Source organism: Rhea americana, unplaced genomic scaffold (assembly GCF_003343005.1).
Source record: "Rhea americana isolate MKP2758 unplaced genomic scaffold, rheAme1 scaffold_10, whole genome shotgun sequence".
NCBI classification, from domain to species: Eukaryota; Metazoa; Chordata; class Aves; order Rheiformes; family Rheidae; genus Rhea; species Rhea americana.
Genome location: NW_028185039.1, coordinates 4,188,081 through 4,199,677, shown reverse-complemented (window position 1 = coordinate 4,199,677; position 11,597 = coordinate 4,188,081). Strand labels below are relative to the sequence as shown.

The 11,597-nt window shown below is 37.2% G+C and overlaps 1 protein-coding gene across 1 annotated transcript in view; it reads left to right on the top strand.

Moving 5' to 3' along the window:
* Positions 1-5,773, top strand: part of LOC146601637 (solute carrier family 68 member 1-like) — a 16,207-nt gene extending 10,434 nt beyond the window's left edge. Inside the window, exon 8 of the mRNA XM_085301921.1 lies at positions 4,702-5,773. Coding sequence (XP_085158047.1) covers positions 4,702-4,831 — 130 coding nt within the window. The 3' untranslated portion in view covers positions 4,832-5,773. The remainder of the gene's footprint in view (positions 1-4,701) is intronic.
* The last annotated feature ends 5,824 nt before the right edge of the window (positions 5,774-11,597 follow it).

Genomic DNA, 11,597 nt, shown 5'->3' with positions numbered 1-11,597 from the left:
AAAGGCAGATATAGAAGGACAAGAGCTGTTCTTCAGAAAATCATCCTGACATAAGCAAGGAAAGCTTCAGATTGAGGCTATTTGTGAGAACAGTTGACTTGATTTTAATGCATTTTATGGATAGCCAGCCAATGAGAAGATTTGAAGAGCGTATGAACCTCATTATAATGTCAAATAAGATGACCAATTTTTGCAAAAGAGTGGTAGGTTGAACTAGATCCTGGATGTGAGAGCACTGAATATATTTATCTTGGTATTTCAGAAAAAATTAGAAGTGAGAAAACTGCAGTTCCTGTCCCTTTGAAACAGAAATGATCCCTTTGTGGATAGAATTTAAATCACAGTAGTTCAAGTAGTTTTTTTTTTTTTTCCCAATAGAACTATAGCAACAATACATTTCTTGTATGTACAGTTGAAATGCTTTGAATTCTCAGTCTCTAAAAGCTATGTTTCCACTTGTGTTGTGCTGAAATTTGATTTATTCCACTACAGTAAGGAACAGCACTAACGGGACACAAATGAGATCAGTTAATCAAAGAGCACCTGAAAAACAGCCTATCTCTTGCCCATTCCTTCAAAAATAATTTTTTAAATGTGAAGAGTCAGCCTATGTTTTCTGTATATGTTTGTGTGCATTACTCACTAGCCTTCAACACCAAATTGCACTGTTCAAGGCTGTTCTTAGTCATTTGACATTTGTTCCAACTTGTTCATAAATACTGCAGCCTCTGTAGAGAAGAAATATGAAAAATGCAGTATTAAAAATGTAATTTTCTGGATTGGTCAATATATGCTTACTTATCCAGTGCTTATTTACTAAGTGGACTACAGTGTGTATGTCCATACAGACCAGGTTACATAAGATTGTTTCTAGGGAGTCAGTTTGCCCATGGTAATGCACTTTGACCATTGACTGAGCTAAAATTACTGATACATACTTAAACCCTATCACTTGATCTCAGATTTCAGCCATAGGTAGACTGCTAAAGTACATTTGTCTCAGGACAGAGCAGTTCTCTGGGGATAAATACAAACGGGATGCAGGAGATCACTTAAAATATACTTTCCAGAAGGAAAGACTGTATACATATGAATAGTACATAATGAAGTGTCGCCAATACAATCTCAGCTGTATCCTTCCTCTCTCTAAAGCTGGCAATATCTATTAAGTGCTCTAGAAAACATTTACTTTTATTAGGTGTGGTGGTAGTGAATTGCAGAGATAGCACAAAGAAGCCTTTATTCTGCATTAACAACATGTTTGGGCCATGAATGAATGTGTTCTAACCAGTGCTGTTTATTGAGAGAAGAAAGATGCAGTCCAAAACCAAAAACTATTTGCTGAATTCTCAATTACTTATTTTTGCTTGAACTTAAAGTTAAGCTATAGCAACAAAGCTGTACTTAATTACAGTGGAAATACTGCTATGTTACAATTATCAATAGATGAGCAGTTACTTCCTATATACAGTTGCATTAGTTTCTTTCCTACACCTTCTCCTCGTTCCAGTTAACGACATTTTGGTTCTTCAGTTACGTAATATTAAGAGTCTTTCACAATCTGCATGATCAGGACATAGCATTAGTGTTTCATTAGAGTGCAAAACTGTAAGTTGCCAGTTTAAGTTTTGCTTGTTTTTTGATGCCATCATGCTGTTGAGCAATAAGCACACCTATATTCTCCGCCTCAAAAATGATCGCATTCTGGAATAACTTATTAGGGCAACTGGCATGCTCTGAGTCAAATTCTTATCCCAGAAGATCATTCAAGACAATAGTTCATCATCCCCTTGGTGGCTTCTGTGTAAGATGTATTCTGCAAGGCAGCCAAGCTGTTAAACCAGCATTGAGGTTTCATGCAGAGTATAAAGATGTAGAGAAGAAACTTTAGTCACCTTCTTGTGTTTCAGCTGTGAGGTATCATAACTACTCCAGGCATATAGTTAAGATTCATCAGAAGTGGGAAAAATGCTTATCACTGAACAACAGCCCTTGCACTGTATTAGGCCAGGCATTCCAAAGACCTCGTAACTGTCCTTACCTTTCTCTGTATTGAAACCTTTGAACTGACCATTAGCATCACCAGCATCTTACTTAGCAGTAGCAGTATTTACTTCTGCCTAAGTGTTAGTATTTTCTTAAGCCATCAGTGATTTCTTCTTCTTTAGGATCCATCCAAATATCCCTCAGTTTTGCCTCAGGTATCGTAACTCTGAAGTGGAACTTCTCTTCTGTCAACAGTGTATCTCTCTTCCAGAAGTTTTCTGGGTTTTTGACGTAACCTTTATCATGTAGGAAGTTGGTCCATACATAATGCATATGGCATCGTGTATAATGCGTTACATTCTTAGGGAATGTAGTAACTGCACARCAGTTAAGCATTTCATAGAGGAAGGTAGCTTAAGTAGGATTTTTTTATTATTATTATTGTGATATGCTTAAAATGAGCAATAGCTTGCAGGGTAGAGTGGTCTTGGTCTGTTTTTCTTCTTTTGGTCCATCATCACAAGTAAAACCTTACCTGTCCCATAAGCTAGATCCTTTTTTTTGCCCCCATGAAAAATATACATAGTTTAAAATCTCCCTCTTCTGGAGAGCTGCTGTAACTACAGTTCTCCAAAAATGGGCTTTTAAAATTCATTGTTCAGAATTGAGTTATGTCACAATAATTCTTCTTTACTTATTAGAGGCACTCTGAACTGTTGATGCATTTGTGTTGAATACCAGGACTACATCACATTCTATTCGGACTGCTATTAGGGCATTTTTTCTAAAATGCATCAAGCAACAGTTAATGATGATTGTATTTTTATTCCTGCATATGCAAAGAAAAAACTGTATATGTGGAAGTATCGGAAGTTACTGGTTCAGCTCATTGTTATGATGAAGTCTGAGATTTATCCTAATCCCTTAATGATACATTTTCCCATTCACTGTACTGTATACTATAGCTATTTTTTATAAATAATATCATCAATAGGCATATTTTCTTAAACCATTGTTCCACTAAAAAGAAATCAGGGTTGCACTAGTGTAACTCAGTGATTTGGCAGACATTTGTTCTTTTTTTGATTAAACATTTAAGAATTTTAGTACTGAAAAACTGCAGTCAGAACAGGCAAAATGCAAGCCCTAGCATCCTCTYAACTCTGCCTTTGTCTTGCTCTCATCTTCAGGTAAGTAAGTAATTTATCAATGGCCTTCCTGCTGACCCTGCTCATACAGTTAACTAGTGGTGGTTGTGATGGTGGTGTGCATCACATGAGCCCTTGTTTACTTGGAGATAGACTGAAAATACAATTGAATGCAGGCCAGTAAACACCTCCAAATGATAAATTGTTGCTGCCAATAAACATTGGCTCTGGACCAGTGCCCTGCTAGTGAACAGTTCCATTCTTAAATCCARTTGCCCAAGCTATTAAGTCACTCAATTGTAAACCTGTGGGGTTTTGTTTCCTTACTTAGCATTAGCAAGTACGTGATGTAAAATGAATGCTGATCATTATGTGAGTGTTTATATGTACTAAGAAATAAATCTGATTTATGCTGGAGGTTGAGAGAGATTTTGTGTTATATGCAGCGAGACATGGATTAAGTCTTTTATGATTCACAGTAACCCTTATATTTTATTCAAAAGCCTGCTCAAGTTAATAAGTTATTTGCACTGACTTCAGTTTTTTGGATCATGTCCATAGCTGTTCTGTGAGTTTCCCATCTCATTCCTGAATGCCAAGAAAAAATATAAAGTAACTTAAACTGTTTTTGGAGAGAAGGTTCATTTAGAGGCTCTTTCTCAGCTTGAGTTCACTTTCTTGATATTTAAGTAATTACAATCCAATAATGAACAGAATACCAGCAGATGATGATTCCAGCTAATAGCTAAATGCCTAAACGTATGCTTTGAGCTGTCAGAAACCACTGTTCATAAAAGAGGATTTATTTTACTCATATATTCTCCTCCTTGATTCATAGCTGTTGATGTGCTCTTTATCTGTTATTCCTTAGAGGAGATTCAGACCAGGAAATACCATGCATCCATGAGAATAAAACAGAATCTCAGTGTTAATTTTACATGTATTATTTTTAGGGTTTAAATTTTCTTGTAATCATTTATTTGAAATCAATAAATGAAATTAGTCTTAATATTTTTAAAAGCCCATTACATCATAACTGAGTTTCGTGCATTAATCATGACTTCTACATAGCACTTAGCAACTACAACAACATACTACGTGGACAGCTCATTAGCAAATGTTCAATAGCAGTAGTATAGTTAAATAAAAACAGTTTCATATTATGATGTTTGCCTCTGTTTTCTGCTTTTCTTCCAAATTTTTCAGTCTTACTAAACATTTTTAAATGTCCTGCTCTATAATTGGATTATATYGCTTTAAAGTCATTTCTATATTACATAATAGAGGTGTGTCCTAAGCAGAGAACAAGATTTCTTAGTTTGCCTATGGTATCTTAAAATTAACCTTTTGTGTGTTACTTACCTCATTTCCTGTTAACTGTTATTAAAGGAAAAAGCAGCATAGAATATGTATCTGAAAAACGTAATTGAAGTATATTTGATGTCTGAAATATTTAGTTAAAAATGATTATATACCTTTTTTTTTCTAATTTTGCCATGAATTAACTTTAAAAGTCAGTTCTTTATCTTCTTCATCTTAAAAGGTGTCTTTTCATCTTCTTCACCAGTTTCTTTTTAGGTCTTCATGATGCCATGTTCTATTTGATCTGTCTGGTTCCACTTTGCATTGCAGTCATACAGATCCTGACGTGGACTCGTTTTTCAATCCAGAATAGTCATTTAACAACAGTATGCTAAATATTTAAGTTAGTCTGTAAATCTTTTGCTGAATTGTACACAAGAGATGCAGTACATTTTAAATGTGAAAAAGCAAAATTGCATTTAATGGACTATTAGATTAAACACAGTTTGAGCCATTTCAATAAAGTTGGATTCTTCAGTGTACGTAGAATGTAACACAGATCACATTCAGCCTTAATATTCCAAATCGTACAGAGTTTTTCCTAGCTGAGTTATCGTTTGAATGTGACACGTGTGGAAGACAGGGAAGATACGCTTATTTTCCTAATTACTAAACAAAGTCATTTCTGGTATGTAATGGTCACTGTTAACTCTTTAAAGAAAGGATATGACAGATCAGGTAAAGAAATCTCAGCCCAACATCTGGAACTCAAGGAAGCTGCATTTTCTTAAACTTACTGAAAGATGGTGGATTAATTCTGCTGTATCTGATAAAATGACACACATCTGAAGTTTGCCAGGAAAAGCCTGGATGGATATCCCTGAGGGAAGGCAGAGAGACAGACAAATTTAGTTGGTATCTAACTGGCCAAATCTCATGACAAATCTGTCAGCTACTGCAGGAAGAGCCAAGAATAATTAATTGCCTTGTAAAAGTCAATATAAGACTAGATAAGAAAAAGATCAAAATGTTATTCAATAAATTGTTGTTGATTATGGAAAAAGCTCCAAACTTCTTTTGCAACTGCAATATGTTAAACAAGATGTCATTGTGGTAAGAAAACTATTAGCAGACGGCTGTAGTAGTGTTCAGTTAGCAGGACAAATCTAAATGCACACATACTGAATCAAACTCTGGATGGTAATGTTGGATTGACAGACTCACTTGATGTGATGACAGTTGAAGTTAATTTCTGTTTTATCCTTACCAACATTTTTTCAGTCTTTATCTTTTACATAGATCTTGTGATTTTTATTAAAAAATTTGTTTTGACATCATTTTAGAAACATGGACTCTCCTCTTTATTTCACACGTGCTGTAATGATAAGATACCTTAGCGTGTTTACAGTATTCTTTTTAATAGATTATGTTTTTTCTCTAATATATCCAGTGTTAGATAATCTGTCTCGAGCAACAGGGGTTTTCAAATTGTGTAATGACAGACACGCTATGTATCTAACACAGTAATTTTTTCTTTGATTTGCCTGGTGAAACATAATTTTAGAACCATGTCTCTTACCGAGTGCCAGTTACTCTGAAGTCCATGAAGATGCATTGTATATATCTAGGCTTTTAGTGTTGACCCAGCTCATTTCTGAGGTTCTAGATTTACACGATAGGAAACTTGGAAGCGAAAGGAATGTAAGAATTTGCTGTGCATTTTGTGGACGCTGGCATAATTGAGTTACGAGGTTTGAGATTTGACCTGTCAATCTTAGAAAACATAGCTATTCGCTCGTGCCTCAGTTTTTCCATTCGCAGAGTAGAAACAGCTTTGTTTCCCTGCTTTTTGTAATGTGTAAAGTGCTTTCAAATCTGAGTGAAAATGTGGGATATCATTGTTAAATATTATTTAGAAATCCAAATGAATCTTACGATATGAAAACTTACGTTAAAATGTAAGAAGCTAGAAATGTGGTGAGGTTTTAAGTTGCATTTATCAGTTTTTTTTTTTATGATTTCTGATTTGCCAGAGATACCATTGTTGATTTGCACTGTAGATCCTAATAGCATTATGCATACATGCAAGTGTTGTATGTATTTACATATGAAAAAAATACTTACAAAAATACTAGAACAGACATAAACCACACGTTAACATTCTGTATTTTAAAAAAAATGCACTGTGTTGTCTATTTGAATTTTCTGCCTCGTGGCTATAATCTATTTTTAAAAACCAACAGCATGATTGAATTGTTAGCTAGGAATCCCTGTCATTATTGTTTTCTGAAGGTGGTTACTGTAAGAGAAGAGACTGAAGGAATTTATGTTAACATAGTCTTTGATCCATTATAAGAAACTATGTTCTCCCTGACCACTCCTTTGAAGGAGGAGTATAATTTACAATATATTTTTTTTAATTATTAGTTTCTCTGATAGTATTTCATAATTTTTGTATGTTTATCTTTTTCTACAAAATATGTATTTTCTGCTGGGAGAAAATGTTACTGCTTCATAAATACAGTGTTTCTTAGATGACTGTTTATTAATTTGTTGTAATAAAAAGTTATTAGAATACAGTGTTCAACTGGGAAAGTACTGTGCTATACAACAGGAAAACTAGTAAGTGTCTTTAACAGTCAAAAACATACTACGAGTTCTTTGAAATGGTCAGAATCAATTCCTCTGCAAAATGTTTGGTAAAGCTACCATTTTATTTGCTCAAAAAGGGAGTAAGGAGTGGCAAGACTGAAGGCGTAGCTTGAATAGCCTCTTTAAACTGCTCCATCTTCAGAATTAAGATAGGAAAAGTAARTAGTCAAAATAAGTGAGACTGCCTTAAAAATGGGAGATTAACTGCGTAGACTAACTTCGTTGAGAAAACAAATCCTAGAAATACAAGACAAATAATTTAACAGGTAAAATAGTAATTAAATCTACAAATTACTAGACTAGACTAATCTGTCCGTCTGTCCTGTTCCTCTTGCTGTAAGAACAGGAAGAAAGCACCTTTCATCACAGCAAGGGTCAAACCAAAATAGAGCTGGCAAACTGGTTAAATGCAGGCAGTTGTCTTAATACAAGAGTTAGCAATGGAAGATTGACAGTTGGGTATGACTGACATTGCTTACTCTCCCTATGTCTGCCATMCACTAAACTTTGTTATCCTTTGTTAAACCTACATGATTGTTTTTGCTAAACCTATATGTTTGATTTGGCCATGAACCAAGTAAAGGATGATCAAATGCGAAAGCAGTGTCTTGTAGCAGCTGGTTTGACTGCCTTCACTCCCCATTAGCTAATAGTATCTGAGCTTGAAGTCTTCCTGCTGGAAAAATGCCACAACTTAATCTTGGTAATTTAAGAGTGTCTAAAATAGCCTCATAATTGATAAAGAGGATTTAAACGTGTATAATATAAAATAGGAAACATTATGATAACTTCATGGAATTGAGAAGCTTGATAATTAAGTTCATAGAGTTTCAGTGCAAATTCTCAGAGTTTAAATCTTAATACACTGACTGAATTTTATTTACTGAAAATCAATAGGTAAAGGTGTCTATTGGATGTTATCTAGTAGACACTAAAGGATGCTAGTCTAGTTGTACAGTAGTAATATAATAATGTGGCTAGTGATGGAGTGAAAACAGATTGAATAAATGTCAATAAAATATGTATTTTAAGTAGGAAAGAATTAATTTATATTTTGTCGAGGTTACAGTCCCGTCTGTTCTCGTCCTGTACAAAATGACCTTCCCAGTCTCCTGCTGTGCTGATTTTGGAACTGCTCAGTAATTCATGAATAATGCTATGTTGACACGGTTAGTAGGATGTTTAYATTTGAATATAGTTGTATAGCTTAATGGGGGCTGTCAGGAAAGACGAGCAGGAAGGGAAAGGAACAATTAAGATAAGCCACATCTCCACAAACACTTAAGAGCTCCTTCCTACAGTATTACGCCAGCTCAGGAAAAAGCTCAGTAATACATGCGATCGGAACAAATCCAGCAGATTTTATAAAGGAGTGTAGAACATAGACTAGGGCGGTTGTCAGTTGTCGTCTTAGAGAGCTGGGTGAACCCACAGGCACTGGGAGGTGTGTGAAGAAACTGGGCTTCCTAGGTTACCTTTGGGAGCCGGGATTTTAGATCAGGTTGGTTATTTATCTTAAAGCCCCCTTTCTGGTAATTATTTTCTTACTACTAAAGTAACAGAAGCAAAGACTGTTTTATTGCTTTGTGTTATCGAAAATAAAGCTCGCTGGCCACCCTAACAGAGTCCAACCCTAGGCTCTCACTCCTTCCAGAGTTTGGAGCCAAATTAAAGTAAAATACAGTTTAATGGCCCATGTGCAGTAATTACAGACCAAGCCGGGCTCCTCCACACAGCAACCCCAGAAGAAAATGCCTGGGCAATGACATCCTTACAGCCTAAGCCCCGTCCCCCGGTGGTTCCGACCAATCATAACATTAGGGTCTGGGGTCTTCTCGTTCCTCATTGGCTCCCCTCATTGTCTCCAGACAGCTCCTTTTCTAGCTTCTGCTGGCGGTTGTAACTGGTTTAAGCCGGTTCTGGGGGTACTAACGGCCTAAGCCTTCAGCGCCGAGGGAAAGCTCGCAGCTCTCAGGCTAAGGCTTCGGAAGCCTTGGCTACCAGTGCTATGCTGAACAGCTCACTCTAGATAGCTCCAGTCCAACCTTCTTTAACATTCTTCTTGACTGGGAAAATTGCTGGTTTACATCCTAGAATACATGAGGCTGTGGAGCTAGTGCTGTAAATGTGAGTCCTGCCCCAAAGGTAAGGTTCCGTGTGATCACCATAAAATGAATGCAATCCTGTTAAAAACACTCTGTTATAGGTAAGTGTTCAAAATTTCTGATATGTTTTGGACCCTTGGCATTAAATAAGTTATAGAAATCTTGCAACATGAAGGATAAGTATATAAAAAATAGAGGAACAAGGAAGAAAGGAGATGTTTCCCTGCAGATCCTTCCCTGTGCTAATTGCTTTGAATGGTGTGTGCGTATATTTATACAAAGAATAGTTTGCTGAGGTTGTCCAGCAATCAATACAGGTTATATTTTCATCAGCATATGTGCAAATGACAGTACATCAAAATTATTACCTAAATGTGCATGAATAGTACATTTTTTATAGCCTGTCAAGAGAAAAATACACTTGGTATACTACTATCACAGTAAAATATTAATGACCAATATAATACTGAGTAGGAACTTTGAAACATCTCATTAAAACTTAACCAGGTTGCATACTAACAATACAGAGATGAAAACTAGCATATTTATTAATTTACTCAGTATGCAATTCATTATACATATTTTTCCTGTGATGAAATTATATTTCCTTGTGAATGACATGCAACTAACTTGAAGCAATTTTATTTAGTGGTTTACACATTGTGAGCAGATGCCTGTTTAAAAAGCAGCAAATTTAGCTTTGTCATTTTGGATTTTGATTATAAAGCTGTTTTATTCCTGGGGGGAAAAATAAGCTAATCTGTCTTCACAAACAAGAACATACATAGAAAGCAAAGTCCTAATATCAAACTAAATAAGAAGTAGTAGACTGAAAAGGCATCTTGCTCATCTAGGTATTGGAGAAAAATGAATCTTTGTCTGGAAAACTGTCCAAAGCTCTCATGTCAGAAACTTTCCTCAAGGAGGCTGAACATCAGTGAAAATAAACTGAACAGAAAAATCCTCTGGCAGTATTTTGTTGTTGCTCTGGTTTTCTTGATATCTCAGGCTAAGCAAGCTTGGATTTTACTAGTGCTTGATCAGAGGATTTTCAAGGTAGATGCCGGAATCCTGTGGTGGTTTGTTTATGTGTCATCCTTACCAGGAAATGAAGGGGCTAGACTCCAGCCTTTCAGATCTGATCAAAAGGAAGGATGCCAACTGCTTGTGTTCATTATGAAAAAAAAAATCTGAGAGACTAGAGACGATAGCCCTGATGACATTCTCAGCTGGAATTTGATTAGCTAGATGGGCTTTGTCTAGGTTGTCTTTCAGTTGGATATGGTACTCCTCGGTTTGTGCTACTACCATGAATAACCTGTGTGTGTTAGAGCATAACTGAGCACAGTGGTAAAACGCCTAACCAAAACCCACAAAAACTACGGCTTTAGTCTTAGTAAAAGCATAAGCTGCTGTATTAAATGCCAGAAGCCTTTTATCCAGCTTGACCTCTCCCAGATTAAGACGTTTTGATAAGCATTGTCTGTTCTAGGCTATCCTTTTTCTGGGGGTATTAGCTGCCTTCAGAACACATTTTCATCTGCCGGTCTCCACTGTGCCTCCACATTCCCATGCACAGAAATAGCGTGCAGGAGCCTGACTCAAGTTTTTCTTACCTGCACACTGACTTCTTTGCTCTGTGTGCGTAGCCCAGTGCTTTGGGAAGAAATACGGGAACACAGTTGACCTCAGATCCATCTGCTCTGAACACAGTGACTGTGCTCCTGCCATAGAACCAAGGCTGTAAATTCAGAGAGACCTTTCTAGGTCAAAACATTGCTAGAATTCCACACTAGCAGCAAGTTTACTTCGAGCCATTGCAAAATAGTTATTTAAAAGAAAAAAACACAGTGTCTGAGGACTTGAAGCCAAATTTCATATTATAGAGGTGTAGGCTTTCATCTGTTCATAGAAGACCCTTTGAAGTGCAAACTCAGTAACAACCAATTTGTCTTTAAACGCTTATGTTTTCAGGTCTTGCGGACATCACCTTAGTGCCTGATGACCTTAACGTCAGGAATTTTTCAGACTGAAGAACTAATCCCAAAATTTTACACCGTAAGGAGAGACAAATCCCAGGGAGGTCCCTGGGCTGGAGTGAGCCTGGTTTCAGCCAGCAGCCCGTGGTGTGCTGGGGGAGGCCTTCCATGCCGCCACGCAGCTTGTGCCCCGCGGCAGCTCCTCCTCTCATGGACCCCCAACGCCCCCCCTAAAAGAGGTTTGGTCCCGTCTGCCCGAAGGAGGCGGCGCCCCGGCACCCGGGCGGCCTGAGCACCGCCAGGCTGCGGAGGCAGCCGCGTGCGTCGCGCGGAGTGAGCCTGGTTTCAGCCAGCAGCCCGTGGTGTGCTGGGGGAGGCCTTCCATGCCGCCACGCAGCTTGTGCCCCGCGGCAGCTCCTCCTCTC